Source organism: Helicoverpa armigera, chromosome 16, assembly GCF_030705265.1.
Source record: "Helicoverpa armigera isolate CAAS_96S chromosome 16, ASM3070526v1, whole genome shotgun sequence".
In the NCBI taxonomy this organism is placed as follows: domain Eukaryota; kingdom Metazoa; phylum Arthropoda; class Insecta; order Lepidoptera; family Noctuidae; genus Helicoverpa; species Helicoverpa armigera.
Window position 1 is genome coordinate 10,408,192 of NC_087135.1, and position 23,432 is coordinate 10,431,623.

Sequence of the window (23,432 nt, forward strand, 5' to 3'; positions counted from 1 at the left end):
CGGAATTTGGCCCAAACAAACACAAGTAGATATCAGCCCAGATAGCTGTTGTAAATTCTAATTTCATATGACATATTGTCAGAACTTTCGTAATTGTTAATTAAAATACAAGAAAATGTGTGTCTCTTTAACTTTTATAACACTAGAAACAGATTCCGTTGTTGGAACACAAAGCGGAAAGTTAAGTTTAAATTCAGATAGAAATTGCCGAAGTACTAAGCCCGTACAAAAAAAAAAAAATGATTATGATCGTTTTTTGTTTCTCTTTTTTTCACAATTTGATCTGAAAATTACCCTTCCTGCAGCTCAAGTTGCTTAAGTAGTGATGTTAAGACGTCAAGGGCGTACACAGCGAAAGATGGTTGAAACTTTAAGTGCACCGCGTACAAGTTAAAGATATGCATAGAAAATGCATGACTAGGCTGGCTTTTACACAAGAAGACCAAAAAGTGGGGTGTAAGGTGTTCGTCGGCGCCCGACGACCGATTTATCGTACGTGCATAAATGAAAAATCGGTTTCTCACTGCGTTAGAGATACGCCAGCCTTTGCAAACAGCAAGAGAAGTCAACGTCCGTTAGTGCACAATAAGAAGAAGGATGGAGGAACGGGATCTGCGTGCTCGAAGACCAACTCGAGGCCCGGAACTTCTCCTACACCATCGCATAGCTAGACTTAGGTTTGCAAGAGAACATGCAAATTAGACGCATGACCAAAGGAGTAAAATTTTATGGACCGATGAATGCAGAGTCATCTTAAGAGCTCCAGACGGTCGTGAACGTGAATGGAGAAAGCGCGGAGAATGTTTTTTTTTCACCACTAATAAGCAAACAGTCGTTTTTCATGGTGGGTCCATCTTGGTTTGGCGAGGCATAGGTTCAGAAGCCCGTACTGAATTATTGGTTGTCGAAAGTCGTCTGACAACAGTGCGGTATATTGAAGAGATCCTTCAAAATTATGTTTTACCCTGTCAGGGATTCATAGGAAGTGAAGATTTTCGTATAATGCAGGACAATGCTCGACCTCACACAGTTCTTTGCGTAACCGATTACTTGTTCGAGGTCGGTATTCAAAAATTGGACTGGCCTGCAAGAAACCCAGCCGTGAATCCTGTAGAACATTTCTGGAACATGCTTAAAAGACAGGTCCGAGCAAGTCGTAACCCACCACGGACTCTCAGTGAACTGAAAACCGCACTGGAAGCTGCCTGAGAGGAGATCTCTCAGGTGGAGATAAAAACATCATCCAGAACATGCCAGATCGTATGCAGGCAGTCATCAGATCAAGAGGAAGAAACACCCATTATTAAAATTCGATAGTTTTCTGTTTTGTTAAAAATGTTGAATTTAAAAGTTTATGGTGATTATTGTGGTAAAGGACTCTGTTTTCTAACTTAATGAAACTTAATGAAAATCCTCACAATCTTGTTGTCTGTTAGTCATTTGCTCTTGGAAAATGAGTAAATTAAACAATTTTAAAATAAAAATTCTGATTTTTCATTTAAATAATGGTTATAAGGCCCAAATGTGCTTGGGCCAGATTCCGTGCCGCTGAGTGTATATAGAGTAACATCTTCGCAATTAAATACCATGTTTGGTCTTATAAATGGTAAAATAAACTGATGGTCTTTTAATTTTGAACTAGAAAAAGTTTTGTCTTTTTTACAAATATACCTCAGTATAAGATCAGGTATAATAAGAACAAGAAAAGGCTTATTTACTTATCAAAAACTGACTCAATTAATATTAGCCTAGTGTAGATAAAAACACACCGTGGTTCCTACCGACTCTCCTCTCCTTTCTCCTTTGAGCCCTGAAACTAGGTAGGTACCTATAAAACATAATAAATGTATGCAGAAGTCTCTCGAAAAAGGTTACATAAACCGATATATCTGTCAGTTTTATTATTTAGTACTCATAATAGTATAAACGTGTAACTTATAAAGAGGTCGGTCCCTTTGCCGGCAGGTATTCTAAACAAAATTAACATAACATAAGCTGTAACGAGGCTAATTATTATAAACATTCATGAGATATTAATCGTCTTACTTAGGTAATGGTGGTAACTGCGAAATGTCCAGTGTGACTTATGACTCTTTCTCCTTGAAAAAAGGACCAGAAATGTTGTCGTCTATATTTTTTGGAGCAAGTGCACTAATAAATTATTCTTATTATAATTAGGACCAAACGTTATAAAAATAAGTCTCAGTTCACTAACTAGCTTCCGTTCGCGGTTTCGGCCGCGTCCCTTGTGATCTGCTTCTCATACATGGCTAAAAGTAACCTATTTAAAATTCTGATTCATGACCTAGATACATAACTACCAAGTCTCATCAAAATCCATTCTGTGGTTTTAACGTGAAGAATAAACACACAACAAACATTCTTACAAATCGCATTTATAATCTCAGTTGCATGTAGATCACTCAGAAAACAGTCAGTTTTCATTCTATACAAAAGGTCCAATATTCCTTTGGTCCTTTTTACTAATTTTACTTAATACCAATTTCACTACATATAAAAATAGGTACCAAACCACTTCACTCGAGCACCTTAGTGTACCAAAAACAACTTTCTCTTTTCCAATGTATTACATAAGAAGCCTTAAAGACATTCGCATTTGAAAGGGCCTATGTGCCCCGACAATAGATTGAGTAATAAGATTGAAAATCGCTTAATTTTGATTGATCACTTTAAGGTCGGGGTATAACCTTTTCCTATAGTGTAGCTTATGTTATTAAATCTTGGATTAAAGATTATTATTGGGGTCTTGTACCCGCCAAATCTTCTTAATTTAGTTTGGAACTATTACTGAAAATGACGGTAAGTTTTACTTTCTTAATTGTTGCCTATATGTATATTAATTGACAAAATGTTAGAATAAATAGGAATAAAATGAATCAATCAAGTGTTTTTGAGTAAACAGAATATAAATCGTAAAAGAAGATCGTAAGGGTTAATATTAAAATGTATATAAAGTTAGGAATCCAGCTTACACCAGTTCTACAAATAAATAAAAATAGCAAATTGTACCTATGCATGCCGCAAAAATTGTATGACGTAGGACAAGTTACAAAAATATACACCAGCCTAACTTTGGGCTTTTTTCTAAAAACAAGTTTTTTCAACGAACACAAAACTAGCAGAAACACGATAAAATCATATTCCAGTTTTATTTTTATTTAACGTCACAGTTTGTCGGCAACCGTTTGTGTGACTTTGATGTGACAATTTTAGCCGACACGGTTCATTCAGGCGACTTTGTAAAAGCCGCAGAGGCAAACGTTTTGATAAAATTACAAAAAAAAATGTTTTTCAGTTGAGGACATCATTAAAAAACTGGAATTCGTTGGACCATAGTTTTCACGTTAATTTGTTGAATGGAAAGCTTTCATTAATTTACTGTTTGCATGTTTTGATGAAAATAATCCGCTGTTCGAAGGACCAGCCCTGTGCAAATTTTATGCATGCTTTAGCTATTATTTGAAAACAAGTAAGTATGAAATAGTAAGTTACAGCCTTTTTATCCTCCCACTGCTGGGCACAGGCCTTCTCTCACACAGGATTGAGCATGAAATGAGAAGTATGAAATAGCATCTGGAAAATACTATTTCGCTAGAATCTGGCCTAGAAGTTAAATTGAAAAAAAAATCTCGATACCCCAATTAAGGTAAAGCTATTTCCGGAACATAATTTATTTTTCTAATTTTAGCTCAAAATATAATCAAAGCCAAGAAATTTTAAGATCGTTAATTGGTTTCTGATTAGGAACATTCCGTTTACAACAAACAGATCCTTGCCGCTTTTTACTTATTTTTGTAAAACTGCCGGTTGTGGCCATTCAGAGGTTTTTGTAACTAAGTAAGTACATTATTTTCACCACCGAAACCTTCCTTAATCGATCTACACAATAGTTTTTGAGTTTATCGCGAACGGGCAGAGGCAGCGGATATTTTTTTCCTTTAAAGAACATATGGAATACTTCAGACATCATACGTTTTTCACAAAACTACCCAGGGTATGTATGTATGTCACAACCACGGTCCCATACTCTTATTTTCTCCGTATATTAATATATTCGTGTGATTTTGCTTGCGGCCTATTTATACGGTGGAACAGGAAACAAGCCGTGTTTATTCCAAGAATCCAGTAACCACTAGGTATTTGATGTTTGTATCATTTACTGCTCAAGGTAACGATGTTGGAATTAATTTGTGTAGACATGTTGTAATCCATTTACCTGCTCAAATACCTACCTGCCGTAATAATATTATAAAATATGAAGGATTGAAAATATGAAAGAAGTGTAGGTAAATTGTGTGTAAGCGTAGAAAAGTTTCGTATGTTCAAATTAAATATAGGTACAGAACCTTGTTAAATTTCAGAAATAGTCGTCTTGTCAAAATAGGTGTAGTCTTTATTAAGAACCAATCAAAATAACCTAATCAATGAAGTAGTCACAATATTAAAAGTGAACGGACTGAATGGTTTGGTGAATCACTATATGGACGTTAAACCACAAAATTCCCATTCGGTATAATGTCAACTTCATCGAAAACCTGTCATTGCGCACTTAATTTAGAAAGCTTTAGAACTATGTATAACAAAAATCAGGAAGCCACCATATTTAAAATAGGAATAACGGTATCATAAAATGCGCCTGCGCTGGTCACACGTCGCTGGATTTTGATGGGATGAGGTTTAATACGATATTATGTTTTTAATAGACTACGTATTTAAATATGTAGTGAACTCGGAACAGAAAATGAAATAAGTTTACATCGGACCTCTACCCACGTCAGGTAAGAGAATTTTCTTTTATCTGTCTGCTTATGGTCCAACTAAGGAAATGAGAATTTTTCTTTTGCTTAAAATCTGAACTCTAGACTTTCAGAATTAGACAAATTACATCCAGACCGACTTTCGGCCGTGGCAGCTTTTCTAGATGATCAGCCAGCTGAGTAGGACATATTCTTATCGCACACAAGCGAACACGTAAACAGGTGCAGTTCTCTCTCGAAGTCCGAAGGGACTACTATCCGTCAAGATCGAATGAGCCTCGTATTCATGGTAAACATTTTTTATAGCAACAGTTGATCAACAAGATTCATGAGCAATGAGAATGGTGCGTCGAGTTCGAGTTTGTCAGCTGCCTACGAACTGTGCTACACGCAATATTACCACTTAAACGTTGCTGCAGCAAGGTATAGATGCCACTTTGTTCACCATGAATAGGGGGCTCATATAGGTACTAATAAATTGTCACTAACCTGGTACTTCTTAATGGAGTCCATCTGTTCCTTGCTGACGTTGTCGTGAGCTGGTGGGCGAGGGGGTGCGTCCCGCGCCGTGTCGCGCGGGGGCACTGCCGGCGCCACTGTCTTCGCTGTGCCGTTCACCTGCTGTAGATAGAGGAATGGTTAGAGGAGGTAGTGAAGATTTTTAGTGAGGTTTCTGGTGTTATGAGGTGATGGTTGTAAAGATTACTTCAAGATGGAAATATCGGGACAAAAATTGGAATTTTGGCCAAAGTAAAAGGGACTGATTTTGGGAATCGAACCCCACTTTTGCTATCGAGCAAAAGTCATGGTCAATAGTTTTGAGATATTGTAAATAAGATATTTCAATACAAACACATTATTATACAGCAGATTTGAGTTTGAGACTGAAAATTAAGTAAAAAACTCTTCAGAATCATCCAATGTTTTAACACTTTTAACTGTAAACTCAGGTTCCTACTTTATTTAGTCTTAAACTTAAATCTGGACACACTTGATAGTAGAAACCTACCAATACAATACAATAGAAACCCAGATTTACACACATGCTTTACCCATTTTCTTAAAATAATACCTACTATACTTGGATAGGTCCTATTACAGGTACAATTAATCTGACTGTACCCAAAGCATCAAAATGCACGCCACCGTTACGCACTTTCAGATCAGACATGCATTTTGTAGTAAATAACATTTTAAATATTTTTGACACAGGAGTATCATTATTATCAGGTTCTTAAATTTCCATAAATAAATATTATTAGGTACCTACACTAGCTTCTGCCAAACGTGGAGGAACTACTTCCAATACCCGTATTAAAAGTAGTATATGTTATTCTCAAGTTTAAGCTATAGGTATACTGCCATATTTCTTAAAAATCCGTTCAGCTGCTTGCACAACCTCACAAACATTCGTCCTGTATAACTAAGTCTACTCTTTCACATTCAAAATACAAAAGCAAATCAGTGTTTTTGTAATACTCCTGTGTCTTTATAAAGATTTATGTCTCAAGTTCTAATTTGTTTTATTACATCCCCGAACAGTAAATCATTAAAGTTATTTAACTTTCCAAATATTTCGTTTAAAAGAGCTATTGTAGGAATAAACGAGTATTTGTGAAAAAAACTTTGTGTGGAGTACAACTTTAAACAGAGAAAAAATAATTGCACAGGCATCACTTAGACCCGAGTTCATAACCGATAATTTAAACGTCACTTTTCTTAAAACAACTACATTATTTACTTACTACGAATTTTCACATCGAATTTGTGTAGGAAACAGTTAAGTACTTCAAGAAAAATTGGCGTTTATGTTGTCGCTGAAACCGGGCCTTAGAGACGTAATATACAAATTAGCACTTGATTCATAAAATGATCCTACATTACACTATATAAATAATTTCTTTCGTTTTTCAAAATATCAAAATACCCCATGGCATGCAATTATTAGCAAATATGTATATAACTACGAAATTATAACTAATTTAATTAGCCTCCTGAAATGAAAGTTTAATTAAAACAATTAATAATACTTACATATAGGTACAATATTTGACAAAAAAATCAGAAAGAGAAAAATAATAAACCTAACAATACAATACTACACATTTTGATTTACAATGTTAAAGGTTAATAATTTAACAAAAAAACATGAAAGCAATATGAGAAGTAGAGAAAAAACTACGAGGTCCTCTGAGGTCCAATAAATATATCAGCTTTCGTAAATAGACCATAAAATATAAGCACCCACAAAGTATCACTATAAGTTATCTTAAAAGCATATAAATATGTAGATAATATGGGATATAATGGCGTATATATCAAAGCATTAGAGACCCTTGTAGAGCATATAACCGATTCAGAAAAGATTATGATTTCGATAGGCTCAGAAGAAATTGAGAGCACTTACATCGTATTTAGGCAAGGTAATAATTCTTTATTAGGTATAGAATTTATCTAAGAAACGAGGAACCTTAATACTCGACCAGTTAAGAAGATAACGTCAGTATAATACTTGAAAGCCTTTTTACCTGATGAAAGAAATCCGATGGGTCCAAAATTTTAGATGATTAAAATAATCATCGAGATTCGTGTTAGTTTTCATTAAAACAACAAAAGTAATAAAAACTCTGCGAGCATAGATTGAATACTATTTAAAACTGTACATATAAGAAACCAAAATATAATTCTAAGTAGACTGGACCCAAAGAAACAGCCAAATGTCGTATTTAAATTGTTCATCGATCTACAATTTGAAAAAATCATTTTAGACAGAAGAGCTTATTTATTAGTGCACCAAGCGTGAATAATGATATGAATGATAAACGTGGGATGATTGTGCAGTTTAATTTATTTAAGAACTCTCTTTTCATCTTCTTCGTAGAAGCCAAACTTGATGTTCACATTACGCAAATGCTTCAAGTAATTCTTAACTAGAGTAATTTACTTAAATGTTTAATGAGAAGGTTATAATTTAGCCATTGGTTCTTATGAACTATGTATTATTAAATCCTTTTATTTTTACATAGTTTCGCCGCAATCTAAAGTTGTTGATGAATATACTATTGATAATATAATGTACGACTTGCATCGTTTTGTAAAATGTGCAATTAATTTAATAAACACTTGGAAGACAGGTAAGAAACCTGCCTTTTAAGAAAGCAAGTTAGACATAAAACATTAGTTAGATAAATCTATCACTAAAATCAAGGTAAATAAAGTAGAAATATTACTATGAAACAGAAGATGACAATGGTGATGATTAAAATAATTATTTCTTGAATAGCTAAACCAGGTGAAGGTGATTTTGACACGCTGTTCTCTGAAATTGCTAGGCAGCCCGTAACTAGTAGTCTTATCTTTGTAGTTAGTAAGATAAAAGTACTATTTATAGATATGCGTCTCATTCATTAAGAGCAAAACGTAGACAGCCAGCCAGATTTTTTATCAGAATAATAATTGAAAATGACAATATGGAAATTTAATTGTTACTAAAAACTTAAACAACCAAAACCGAGGATTTTTTGGAAAAAAACTCATCGAAGGAAAAAATCATTACATTGTAGATACGGCAGTCTAATAAAACAAAATTGTTGATGGCCTCAATATAATCAGTAAGGCAAATCAAATAAGGTTAGAATCAATATTGACACAAGAATTTAACATATTAGAAATACTTGTATTGACTCTGACAGTATATACCTACCTAACAAGCGAGGTGTAAATTACAACGATTAAAATTCTCACTTATTAGGTAAAATATCAATTAAAGCTTGAGAGAAATCATAGTTAATGTTTTCCTGGCTTTTAATGGTGATATTAAAAAATATAAAGAATATGTTATGAATGACGATGACGATAAAGAATTTTAATTTAACTACCAATTACCTTACACGATAGAGTTAATGATTTTGTTAGTAATTACTTACGAGGATTTTGTGTTAATCATGATTGTTAAATACCCACCAACAATATTTCCTGAACATCATCTCTGTTCTTAATGAATACAAATGTTGGAACATATGATATTGAGACTTAAGCAATTATTGCGATGCCGGATACTTAAATGGTGAGACTTATTGAAGAAGAAACAGAAAATAATGATTATAACAAACCAGTCAAACTTTGTATTCAAGAACAAGGATGATGTTCCTACAGCCCAGTCCAATGTTCCCATGACAACCATGCGTAGCAATGTGCCCTTTACCTGAAATGCCACGCTCTTTCTGTCCACGGTAGTGGTACCCGGGTACTTAGGTGTCGTTTTCACAATTTGAACGAAAGTGTCTGGCACATCCACTGCCACCTCTCTCCCGAGGAGGACTGGCGTTGTGTCAAAGCCAGGAGGCAACTTATATGAAGCGTAGACAGCTTCTCTGATCAGCACAGAATCTGTTCTCGCTGAGTACGTCACTCCTTCTCTACAATCTAGAAGCGAATCCTCGCCATTTGATATAAGCAGCTGGATTTTGTGATCGCTCAAATTGTGAGTGGTGTTTGAGGCTACAGAGTCTGATCTTTCTGAATTAAGATCTCCACATTTGGCTGTTTCTGAGGATCCTTTGCTTTTCTTGCTGCCAAAGCTGCCTGAGCCGTCAGAGCTCTGTGGGAGTGACAGCAGTTCTATAGTGCTGTTGTTCTTGAAGCTGCCGGATCCGTCAGAGCTGGGTGTGGAGATGTCGATGGTGTGGAGGACGGTGCTTTGCTTGCTGCCGAAGCTGGTGCCTGAGCCGCCGGAGGAGAGGAGCGGCTCGTCGTCCCTGGAGGTCCGGAGGCGTACCTGCGGGGGCCGCGGGGGCGGGTAGCGGGGAGGCGTTTTGTTCCTCGCGATGAAACTGTCCGGAACGTCCACCGCCATCTCGCGGTGGGGACCTGGAAATTGAAATGTAGGTATTAGAATGAGGAAGGCGTACTATTATTACTTGGCAAAAATTCTTTTGGGGAGTGTAATTTCATTATTTTTTTTTGGGAACTATTGAAGTATTGGGCACTGTAAAAGTTCTCTCAAAATCTGTAACATTTTCCAAGACTATGCCGTTTTCAAATGACTATTTAAATACCAAATCACTTCTAGAACTTCATTTTCGAAGAACCCTACCTCAACATCATTAGAGGTACACTACTACACATTTAAGTATACATATTTACTGAAGTAAATTCATCCTCATTCTATGTATCAAAAGCCATGTGTCCCACCGTATCAGTACGACACATAGCCACGTGCGGCTCACTTATCTGCTAATTATATAAACTGTGCCTGAAATAGCAGTATTTATTGCCCTTTGTTAGATAGTCAGGTATTTGTGTTCCATTCAGATAAGGCGGGTTATTTTTATTTTGCTTTTTGTTGAGAAAGTATATGAAGTATACTCGTACTTGTTTACTTGGAACTAACTTCATGTGAACCAATGACTAATAAATATGTTTTAAATAAATATCGAGAACGAAAAAAAACGACTATAAAGAGGTAGATTGTAGATTTCAGAATAATACCTAGGTACTGTGTGTAGTCAAATCTGTGAATTGAATGACCATATACATATTGTGAAAGAGGTAGTCTCATATGATAGGCAAAAAGATAAATATGTTTTAGAACTTTTCTCATTTCCAAAAAAAAAACAAATGTTCAAATCCCAAATAATGTATATCTTTTATAGTACCAGCTTAATGTTCAATATCTTTTTAAACAATAGAAGATAATCCTAGCTATCAAATAACAAAATAATCATACTGACGATACAAAAGATCCACACCAGTGCGACTCAAGTTAATTATAAGAATATCTGTAACTTCCTTAGTTTTTGTCCCATTGTTCGCTGGAGGCCGATCAGTAACAAAACTGATGAAAATAACCTGTTTTGGGATCTTTGTAAAACAAAAACTTTGAATTTGCGGTCCGATAGATTTTCAAGTTATGTTTTAATTTGAGATAATTTTTAACAACAAAAATCTCTGAATTTTTTTATGTTTCAGAGATTGACACCTCCGTAGTACTAAGTTGACTCTGGTTGGACTGGAAGCTTAGCTCAACATAATTGGGATGAGGCGAGGCAGATGATGATGAGGAATAATTACTATAGACTTAAGATATAACAATACCGGCATTATTCAAGAACAACAACAAAATTCTAACTACGCAAATATTAACTCCAAAATTAATAAGAATCGTGAACAACTAACTGTAGGAAAGTATTCGGAGAGACAAAAACCTGTAATAATGCGAAACCGGGGAGTTTTGCCCAAAAAAACATTAACGAATGACGGAATTAATATCTGGCAGAATTACGGAGTTCCATTGCTCGTTGGAATTTTTAGGAGTTAGTACGTTTTATTTTATGGAGTTTACTTTTCGCACCTTGTTGGGTAACAGACTGTGCGAATATCAATGTATGATGATACCTTTTTCATTTGTTTTTTGGACTGTTTCAAACCTTATGTTTCAGATGAGAGAAATTGTGACACTTGGCAAGGGTTGCAAGAGGATAGTCGATATAAGAAGGTGGAGTTTTAAAAGGTCAAGAAAAGCCTGAAAAAGATTAAATAAATCTAGTCAACCCGATAACCCTTAGTAAGACTGTTAATCAGACTTACTGGCCTCTGACTACCTATAATAACTGCTACCTTTGTTCACATGACAGTTAGGATCAGGACCCACCAATTGAAATCGCTACGTTAACACATAGGAAATGGTCTCCCATTCACGGACCGATCGCGCCGAGAGTTGCTCAAACCATCGCATCGACCCGTATGGATCCTACTTAGTCACGATCTGGACGATAAACGTTGCTAATTAATTGATATACATAATCTTCTTGCTTACCGGTATCAGAAGTGAGTGAGAGCATGGTGAGCATGTCTTTGTCGTCATCCGGCGGCGCTCGCTTCTCGTCATCCGCGCCCAGCACCACTATGCTGGAGCCGGATCGTCTGCGCGCCCTGGAATTACATAAATCACAGGTTAATCATTTGAGGATTGTACAGGATTATCATATATTAGAGCCTGAATTTCAAATGGTAGTTCAAGTAATACCGTAGGAGGAGTGAAATAGCCAGTCGTGACTAGTTAGTCCATTTAATAGTGGTAAGGCAAAAAATATAAATGAATTTGCTGGTACATGGTGTTTCATTATAAAAGTTTGATTTTAAGAGCTCTGAATTTATTAAGATAAATTAGATCTCGGAATTTATTAAGTTCGCCACGCCTGCTATGTATTTAGTACTAAGGTGCGTAGCCTGTCCATTTACACATGGGTTAGCTGACAGTAGTAACGAATTGCCAATTGCCACGAATACAAGCAAATCCAACAAAAACTGCCTATCCTATCCGGTGCGCTTTATCCAGTCATAAGTCATGCGGATAACTATAACAAAGGCTAAATATAGTGTAAGAAAGAAATCCAAGAACGAACATTAAGATTATATTATTCCAGACACGATCGGCAGTGCATCCGAGTAGGCGAGTAAGCACCTCACAACTTTGAGAAAAACTTCGACCGCGCCGTTGCAGCGATGCACCCATTGCATACCGTTCCGCATATGCACACAAGAAATATGGTAAGCTACGGTCATTACTGAATGCAAGAGTATTCCCCCTTTATAAAAAGCATTTCCTTTGTGTCTATCTTTTTTTTAAACGTATTAATAATTCATTGTAGTAAGAACATCGAGTTTTTTGTCTGATAACTTTGATTTGGTTTATTGATATGATTTTACGTGACTACAAAAAAGTGTTCATGTAAACTTGGTTAACCTAGGTCAGTTCTTTGCAAAGTCAATGAGAAAAACAATCTAACACCATATAGAGGAAGACTGTTTAAGAGCGTTTAGGAATATCTCAACAGATGATGATGAAACTTAAATGACGGTAGGATCTTTGAAATTTATGTTTTTCCAGCCCTGAATAATATTGTTTCTAAATAATATTAAAGTTTTTTTTTTAATATAATTAAGTTATTTAAGGGTTGACCACCTGTTTACCCTAACAATGGCGTCACAATATCAAGAAGAAAGGAAGTCCGTCCGTCAGACTTGGGACGGGGCGTGACGCGCGACGGCCGACGGGACGCAACGGCGCGAGACGACACGCGAACGTAACTCAACAAGTTACGTAATACACTGACAGTTACTTCAGTTTTTGTTCTAAGGTGCATGTGATGCGTTTTACAGTAACTCTTTCAGTAAATCTTTCAGTAAATCATGTATTGGGGTAGGCCCCGGAAGAGATCTGAGGCTGGTGGTCTTAGTTGAAGGATCGGCAATTGTGGAAGCGGGATGGGGAGGCCTTTGCCCAGCAGTGGGACATAATATGCTAGTAATAATAGTAATTGGAGTACATATGTTGCTTTCATTTAAACTCTTGAGGACAATTATACTTTTTTCATGTTTTAACTGCAGTTTCAACGAGCATCGTTTAAAATGAGGAATTATTAAAAATACTATTGAATTCCCACACTACATGTGCCCTAACTTCAACGGTCATTGCAAAATTTGATTAGACCCAAATTGACAATAATGCAGTCAATATATTTCATTTTCTCCATATCGGAATACTCTACTTAAACCTTCCAGCTTCCACAAATCAATGAGACCAAAATATAAATAATAATGCTATGACGAAAGAAAGGCAATTTTCTTCCATTATCGGAATGGAAGGCAGTCGGCAATTGTTGGGGTGACCTACATTTTTCTTGCGAAGGGATAAATTCTGGTTGTGACTGAATACTGAAAATACATAGTTCTCTCTGAGTTTCATTACCTCTCTAGCGAATGACAGTATTTGATAATTAAGTGTTAATGAGACAATAATAAGAAAATATTTTGGTTACGGAATAATTTATTCTAGCTTATAACTAGACGGGGAAACTTCCCCACACCTGTGTAAAGTCAGCCATTTCATGCATAGCGCAATAACTGTAGCTAACTTCACAAAATTTATTTGCCGAGAACTGTACCTCAGAAAATTTATCTCCTCTTCATAAATATTGTAAACTCCGTTGTTTTTTATTTAAACGCAAGCCAAGTGTCTATTTGTCCTGTAGACATTGACTAATAGTTTGTTGGAAGACATGGCGACAAATGAAAGCTAATTTACTTAAACATTCTGCCAGACAACTATTTAGATGTAACCTTTTTCTGACGGTATTTAATTGCACTAAACTTGTCGAGAATAAGTAATGTGAGGCTGTAGTTTGAAAATATTATGGTGATGATGATAATAACGGTGATAGTATGATCAATCATACATCAGAGATTTAAAAATGCATGCAATAAGGAACAAAGAAAAGGGTATATTCTGCATGGATGGAGATGCAGAGGAATACCTAGAAAAAGATGAATTGACTACCTAAAAGGATCGAATCGAGGACATGAATAAGAAGGCAGAGGAATGAGAGCAGAAATCATTACGTCGATCGAATTTAATGATCTGCTAAGAAGTCAGAATTACGAAAGACCCTTGGTGGGTTCTGCTGTAAAGAAAAATAGATAACCCTAAAACGGTGAAGATCGTAAAAATTATGAAGAATTATAACAAAGTATCTGAATAGTTCCTACAATTTTCAATTCCCAAAAATTCAGACATACATTTTGACAACCAGCAACCCTTACAATGCAGACGAGAATATTGTCAAACAATGCGAATGATTATTAAGGCTAATCCCGTCACTAAAGTGCTTACTTTTATTGTTTGCCCAACGGCCGGGTGGGCTGCGAATAAAACACACGACCTTGTGTTTGGTACAATGTTAAATTGTGAAAATAAATCTGCTGTATTTCGTTTCTAGATTCCATATTTCACCATGTTCCTTCTTAAGCCCTTTATGTACCAGGGCCGCGGTAACCTCTTTGAACAATTCCGCAGCCCCGGTGGGCTTTGGCCCTAGTGGGCCCCACATGTGATTCCATAGTGAACAGATAGAAAAATATGGAAACATGCTGCGTCGACCCCTAATAAAATGAGTGGAGGCGGATGATGATCCCATATTGGCCAGAAGTGGTGCTAATTCTAAAAGTCTGTGGAAACTTGTGTGCAATAAATTGATAGATTACATCTTAGTATCTCCTTTTTCAGTGTGAAAAACTTCATTTTATTGTCTGATCTGACCAGCGACAATCCTGTAAACATTGTACCCGGTTTAACTACAAGAGTTAAATAAACGTATTTTGCCTGAATTTCTACGGAAATCGTAAACATATTCAACATAAATAAACAAAGCATGCATTTCCTTATCTTTGTGTACCATTTCTAATCGATTATCATTATAACGATAAATCGAAAGTCGTAATATATGACTCATCTGCATGAGTCAGCCTAGCTAGACGAATCTTACTTCAAGAATATAATCTAGTAAACCCAAGTTAAAATATATTGTATGCAAGCCATTTTGGTTTTAAAGTAGAGAAAATCAAAATATACTTAATTAGTAAGTAGATTAACTACAGTTTCGTTAAGCCTGAATGGATTGGACTTGTGGGTTCCACCAAATTATGTAGTGATTCCTTAGGAAACTTCAATTTGTGACTAAGTAGGCGGATTCTTAGAAAGGTTTCTAGTGTATATACCTATACGTAAAAGAACGAAAACAATAAAGTTTCAAGAAGCGTATGCCTTGCCCCACAATGTAGGGACGTAATATTCCCAATTTCAACGGGAAACATAAAATAAAAGCCGGGACTAGTGCTACCATCCGTCAGGTCAATCCGGGACAAAATTCAGCATAAACTATTAATGTTCCGTTCAGTTCACGACGACTGTGCCAAAAGGGCCCAGCACACCCTTTTGGCACAGTCGCCTAGTCGTTGTGAACTTCACCCGTGTTTGTAGAAAAGAAAAAGTCTGCCTTTTATTATCATTGTTATTGTCATCGCATTATTACGTAATTATATATGGTTTTTTATGTTTGTTTAATCTTCTATTATTTCTGTCTGTATCTAATTATTTATCTTCTGTTACTTTTCTTTATTGCACACATAACAATAAATATACAAAGAATAAAGACAGTTTATCTACAGCGTCTTCTATTTATACTCTATTATATTAATCGTCTATTTATTACCTCAAGTTCTAATTAAATAATACCAACCCATTGATCAGAGCTAAAACCCGGTATAAATCGCATTGAATTTAACTCGCAATACAATTGCAATCAAACATAAACTTTATCCCGCAACCAACTCAAATGCAACTAAAAAGTTTATCCGCAAACCAATTTATTGATAAACTAACTGTTCCCACCGAGGAAGGAAATATAGCGGAGATGCCATAAGGAAGGTAGGTCAGGGGCCTTCTTGTATTTCAAGTGACGTACGGCAAGCGTGGTGATCAGTTACTAGAACTAACGAGGCGTTCGGGTTCCTTGTCATATCAAAACCAATTTGGCAAAGATTGGTCATGATTGGTGATTTTATTTTGAAAGTAATGGGCGGGTATCATAGAAGGCGCGAAAGACCGGAGCTACTAACGTTCCTCGTCCCCGGAACACCTGCATTTTGGCGCGCTATCTTTGGAGATATTGCGTTATGACATCTCCGCTAGTCATTTTGTTCTCTCTGCTCCCACAAACCGTACTAGGTTAACTAAATAAAAACGTTTTTCTGTACAGCATTGCGGGGCGTACTCTCGGCTCAAAGGATCAGCATGAGATGCAATTATCAGAAGCCTGGCGCTCAGCTTCTGTCTAAATAAATAGAGGACTCTTTTCCCGCGCGCCGCCATTTTTACGCGCGTTTTATATCGTCGTGTACGAGATTTCGCGTTCGGGATTTGAAAGTGAAATATGTTTCTTTTTTTTTTGTTTGAAATAAAAATAGTTTTTGGCTTTATTGAATATGGAACTCTATTGAAAAAAGTGTGAACTGGCAGTAATAAAATAACGTCATCACATTTCATCATCCTCCGAGCCTTTTTTCCCAACTATGTTGGGGTCGGCTTCCAGTCTCACCATTGATACTAAATAATAAAATAACGGGCAATAAAATAACGTTAGATGCAAAATGTTATTAATGATTGTAACGTATGCGAACTATTGGCAAGAAAATGTACCTTCAGGCTGCCACTGAAAATTGTATGGGACTTATTAAGTCCTTAGTAACTGGATTGAAGTGTATTTATCAAAATTCCTATTCCTCAATAGTTATTATGCCAGTCTATAAACTTATTTATTATTATTACCCAATTAAAATACAAAATGAAATCCTACTGAATTTTACACCTCTACGCAATAGAATTTACAGTCACTTAAAATTCCGATTAACACGGCTATCCATAAAATAATCGATAATCGAATAAAACAATAAAACTCGGTAAGATAGAAGAAATCGGTTGATATCGTACCACTGTAAAGGTGCGTTTTGAATGCTAGCTGACTACTGCAGCTGCCGAAAGCACTTGCAGCGACTGCATGAAATTGGTTGATATCTGAGAGCGACTGCACATGTTGCTGCCGCTTCGATCCACAAGAGTTTCATGTAGTTTGATGTAGAGTTTCATGTGTAAGTCCTAGTCATATGAAATGAAATGAAATGAAATGAAATTTAATGAAATGAAATTTATTTATTTGCCAGAATATAGGTACAATATGATGGTCGATACAATAAAAAAATATGGTTTCACTATATTCGACTTATAATTAGTCATGCAAATATTTCAAGTTCTATAATCTTATAGCTAAAAAAGTAGGTACCTACAATCATTTTACATTAAAACTATTTCTCCTCTAGGTACTCTTTGATTGTATAAAAACATTTATCAATAAGCCAATTTCTGAGGGACCTCTTAAATTTATTCATTGGTAGGTCTTTAATGCGAGACGGTAGCTTATTGTATATTCGAATGCACATTGGGTAACAATTTCTACGGTACAATTCGGTTCTCATAAATGGTAAATTTAATTTCTTTGGGAATCTACAGTTAAATGTGCAATCATCACCAAGTTTCTTAAACATATGTTCATACAATTTTGTAAATTTGCAAACTTCCTCTATATAAATGCATGCAAGTGTTAGAATTTTTAGCTGTTTGAAAAGCGGTTTGCATGATGTTAAATTATCCACATTACAAATAGCTCGAATACACCGTTTTTGTGAGACAAAAACTCTGCCAACATGCACCGAGTTTCCCCATATTAAAATGCCATATCTTAATACTGATGCGACATATGCATGGTAGGCTTGCATAGTCGCCTGTTTTGTGGAAACATTACCTAATCGCCACAAAGCATATGCAAATCTGTCGATTTTTCCGCACACTTTTTCCACATGACCGCTCCACGAACATCGTTCATCAAGAACTATTCCTAGAAAAGTGGTTTTGTCCGTTTTATTTAATGATTTGTTATTTAGTTTTAAGTTTAGGCTCGTTTTAATTGCATCTTTATTGTAAAATTGTATGTAATTTGTTTTGTCTACATTAGGTTTTAAATTATTATTTTCCATCCACTTGGCTATTTCATTTATTGTACAGTTGATTTCATCCTCGTAATTGTTCTCTAATTTAGGTATAGTTACCGATACATCGTCAGCAAAAAGTGTGCAGGTATAGTTGGTTACGTCTGGGAGATCATTTATATAAATAAGAAAAAGCAATGGTCCTAAAATGCTACCCTGCGGAACCCCGAATTTATTTTCAATTTGCGTGCTTTGGCACGTCGACCAATTTATATCGTGTCCCTTACTTTCTATTTCAACAAATTGTTATCTATCTATCATATATATCATAACAAAAACTATATTCTAAGCTTTTTCTACACAGAAGCTGTTGGTAAACCTTTAATAAATAATAAAATAGACAGGCCGATTGCATACAGTCGCGGCATGTGCGGTTGGTAGCCAGCTTTCAAATGGTAGATACCTCAAGACATAACGGTCAATCGAGTGCAGTGCGGAACAATTGGATGAAACGATTCGATTTTATATCGATTTGCGGTCTCTCGATTATAGTGTGCAGTGCTAATGAACTATTGTTGTAGTAGAAAATGTGGTGGGTGGTAGATTATTATGTTGTAATGGGTGTAAATACATCCGCTCGATTAAAGTTAAACTATTGCTGAGAAATATTATTTTCCTGGGGAATGTCACCTAGAAATTCCTGTCGAAATGAAACTATAAGGATAGTGCTTGGATAACTTGAAGGATAGTGATTAGGTGCTACAGATCATATTCATCACTGCAATCTAAAGCATTTAAAATTATCTAAAGGTATCAGAAAGCCTGTTTTTAATCATTGCCAGAAGCTGGGATATTATCTCCTTTACGCTATAATGTCTGCATGTTATACAGTCAAATCAGAAATTTAAAATAAAGAATAGCCAGCCAACACCATCATTTTTTAATCTCTTTCAAATGTAGGTACCATTCTCTCATATCTATTCCGATATAAAAAAAAGAATCTACCTATCTATTCTCTAGGCATAGTTTCTCACAAGCCTCCGTCGCACGTATAGGAAATGGCCTGAATAGGCCGTACATCATAATAGGCCGAGAGACAGGCTTTTGTCTCTGACCCGTTTTATAAACTTATCTATGTGTAAGCCGATTATCTTGAAAACCTTTGAACATTGATAGGTATTTAAGTGGCTTATTTAATTAGTTAAGGTTATTAGTTAAATTGTTCAATGGTTTTAAAGTTTTTTTGAGCGTAGAAGGACAAGCTATAAAACTTTTTTACTCAAGTTATGTATATTTAAAATAATGTTACATTAGTATGATGCAGAAACTAAGAAGTTTATTAAGTGCATTATCGCATAAAACGCGACACGAATAAATTTAAATTGTAGGTATGTAAATTAAAAATTCTTATCCTGTTCTCTGAAACATCGAGCATTCATTGAAAATATTTATGTATAGAGTACAGCCATTTTTGAGTTTCTTGAATTGTGTTTCCTCTTTTACATTGTTCTCACTCCATGCCTTAAGCAAATAATAGTTTTGCTCGAAATATGATTTCAATCATCTGCCTTAGCCCTTTCTCAAGTATGTTCGGGTTCTAATAGTCTTAACCTGAAGCAGCTGGGTGCCACAATTTTATATAGAGCAACTGCCTATATGACCTCATTAGTAAGACTGGTTGGCAGACTTTCTGGCTTCTGAATAATGACTGCCAATGATTTGCAAATGACAGCAGCAGTCGTTCGATCTCAATATGACATAGGCCATATATCATGACATGTAAACTATTAATCAATAGAGCCTACAGTTCTCAACATATTCCAACTAAAACAATCACAGCTTGGAAGCTTTCTATATCAATTTAATATCACAAGAGAACCACAATGGCTCTTTACAACGCCTTTATGTAAGATAGTGTCAGTCTGACATGTCCGGCAGAAGGAATATATACGTGTTTGTATATATATGTATATAGCCTTATTGTTAGAGCTACAAGTATGTTGTTTGATGGAAGGTGTAATGTTGGTGAGTACGGTGGGTGAAACTGGTTGTATATTTCTAAAATGGTGTACAGTGAAAGTGGATGTTTTCAAAATTAACAGGGTTAAAACAAAATATGAGTTTAAAAAGTAAAAAGTCAGAAGTAGAAGCGTTTTGTAGGGAGAATAAAAAAATAGATTTCATTTTGACATAAGTAATGCTACCAGCTTCTATCAAAACAATGTAATTTTTTGAATTGCAACTATTGACTTCTTATCTTGATAAAAAGCCTCAGATGGTCATCCATCCAATGGCCAATCTGCCAAGGGTTACTTTGTGCTATGATCGAATGATCCGTGCGACTGTTACCTAGATAAGAACGCAGGGTAAATTACTTTAATTTATAATTTCTTCGAGATAATTTCTTCATCTGCCGATCTCATCCAAAGTACAGTTAAATGAATAAAATTAAACCTACATCACAGCACACACCCTAGGATCGCTCTCTCTAACAGCCAACAATGACCATTGTACTCCATCTCGATACACACGTGTTTGACGTACCTCGTACCTATGTGTAAGCTATTGTAATGCCCGAATTTGTGTCTGTATGTCCAAACATTTGATACAGATATAGGCGAGGTGCTTTGATTGACGATGGAGTAATTTTGGAAAATATTGATGTAAGTGGAAGAAACGTTAGAATTTCAGTTTATTACAAAAGATGACCTGCGTAGATAGCGACATTGCCACTACTGAGTGCTGTACTTTCAGAGTGATTATAGGTATCTAACGATTTCCTGATTAATTTAAAGAGAAAGCTGATACAATAGATCTTAATCTGCTCTCAGAAAAACTTAAAAACCACTCAAAGAAGCACATTCTAAAAACTACAATCATTATAATAAACCAGACCATAAAAACAATACCGATAAACTTGGAGCTGCAACTATTAATATACAACTTATAAATACAAACACAGCGAGGGAAGCCGTAGCTACTGGGTCAGTAGGTAGCCCTTATTACGTAAGCAATAAGGGCGAGAGTTATTGGAAAACTGTTGGAGGAACAATGTTCGTTCCGTCCAAAGTTTTTCTGTAAGTTTGTCGGCGGGTGGCCCAATTGTAACCTATTTTCGAAGCTGATATTGAAGTAAAATGTTGTGTGTGATTGAAAAATGGAAAAAGAGAAATATAATATGGAAATTGGTTTAAGAATTGTATGAAAGATGAAATCCAACTTCAGGTATGATTGACATGACATTTAGACTCTGCAGTTGATGTTTAGACAAAAGAGTTTGTTCGAAAGCGTTAAGCTCAGGAAATACTCAAGCGATTCGAAAATGTCTTTAAGTACCTATTAGATAGCTTGCTTGATCAAGTGTAACTGTTGGATGAATCAAGTGTAGATAGATATAGATATAAATGTTCCAATCCACTAAAAACTGCCAAATCAACCAATGACCCGAATTCACTACATTCTAGTTTGTGTCCATTCAAATATATCCTAACAATATACAATACAATAACGTATATAAATTGTCCGAATGAACACGTTTGGTTGACGTATGAATATGTGAAATATTTTGATGAGTAATGCGTTGAGCCGGAATCAAAATATCCATTCTGCAATTTCGACTAATGAATTGATGTGTAGTTGTGTTATTTTAAATCGTCATTATAGGATAGTTTAAATTAATGAGGGTTGTTAAAGTGTTAGCTTCATTAATATATTTTATGTGTTATTTGGGAAATATCGTCAGATTCTGAAAATTGTTGCTTCTGCAAGTGAACACAAGGAATGAATGTTATCATGTTTTTAATAAAGATAGGAGAAGAAATTAACATTTCCCATTTCAAATTCAGTGATGCCAATAACAGTGTCATTTCTCCCGTTTATTTTTTAAACAAAAAACTTTAAATAATACTAATAACACACCATTTCCCATTAAAATACGTAACATCTAATAAAATAAACAAAAAAGAAACAATTTTGATCTATTACCAACTAATACTATAGAATTGAAATCATTCTATCTCTGTATTATTCACATTCAAGCCACGTACTCTTCACGTGGCTATCTCACGTAATATTGAACGCCCACAACTGTTGGGTGGCTAAGTTTTCACTGTACTTATTATGTTTTTTTGCTGTTTATTGATTTTATATTGTGTTCGTATTGTTTTTTTCATTGATTTCATTACTGTTTTGGTATGTATCCTTAGTTTTGTCTATCTAGCGTACCTATGCGAGCAATCGCCTGAACTATTACGTTCAGAACTAATGTTGTAATATCCTGCTTATCTTGGTAATAACCAGCAATAATCTTATTTGATTCATATTGATCAGAAATTGGTATGTGCAACTAGCAATTTCACAAAACACCACAATTTGATTCTCAAAGCAAAATTCAACGAAAAAGACCGACATGATAATATTGCATAAGTAAAATCTGGAAGCCAAGAACCAGGAATACTTAAAGAAGAGTAAAAAATCAATGAAACCGAGCAAGTCAAACAAACGAAGCCAGGAACCACCAAATTAATCCTACCAAAGAAAACTACGTTCAAAAGTGTGAATGTATTATTTAAATGACATTGCCTAAGAAAACAGGTAAGAAGTTCCTTCTCAAAAGAAACCCCTTTTTCTCTGAATAATGTTAAGAAAGCAGAAACCAATAAAAAACGGACAGACTTTTACATTTTCAAGAGCTCAGACAAGTAAGAAGAATTGATTTAAGTGGAACTTTTGAACTTTTACATTCAAGATTTGAAAATAAATAGTATTCTTTTGAACTAACGGATTTATTTAACGTAAAAATTTTCTACGGAAGCATATTTAGTCTCTATTTCTTTGAGTAATTTTCCCATTACCACATGTTTTTCGTATAAAGCTGAAGAGCTTGTAGTTTATAGACTGATTTATTATTAATTAACTCACTATCTTGAAGCATTGGAGAATAACACTTTATTCTCAACTAATCCACAAATAGTATGGAATCAACTTATCCTTCAACAATACGATGATTTCCATTTATAAAGTCATGATGATGAGAACTATCAACTTCTAGTAGTACGCTAGTAGGTATTGTTTCAGTAGCTTCATTGTGTAATTTACCGTGAATGGTAATGGTTTTTGTTGCATTTTTTGTTTCTGATATTCTGTAACATCCTGCTAATAATGACTTTCATTAACATTGTTATCGTGATTGGCAGTTTAGTCTGTTACTTTAAATTGAGTATTGAATTCCTAAACAATTGAATGATGATCGATAATAATGTAGTATTTGTTAGG

At 35.2% G+C, this 23,432-nt stretch overlaps 1 protein-coding gene across 4 annotated transcripts in view; it reads right to left on the reverse strand.

Annotated features, from left to right (window-relative positions):
• Positions 1–23,432, reverse strand: part of Sdt (stardust) — a 159,530-nt gene that overhangs the window by 58,560 nt on the left and 77,538 nt on the right. For 2 of the 4 annotated variants that reach the window (XM_064038588.1, XM_064038587.1), the window contains exons 6-8: positions 11,596–11,711; positions 8,983–9,647; positions 5,268–5,399 (exon numbers count right to left, since the gene is read on the reverse strand). In XM_064038588.1, coding sequence (XP_063894658.1) covers positions 5,268–5,399; positions 8,983–9,647; positions 11,596–11,711 — 913 coding nt within the window. The remainder of the gene's footprint in view (positions 1–5,267; positions 5,400–8,982; positions 9,648–11,595; positions 11,712–23,432) is intronic. The other 2 variants (XM_064038589.1, XM_064038590.1) reach the window with 1 other exon arrangement.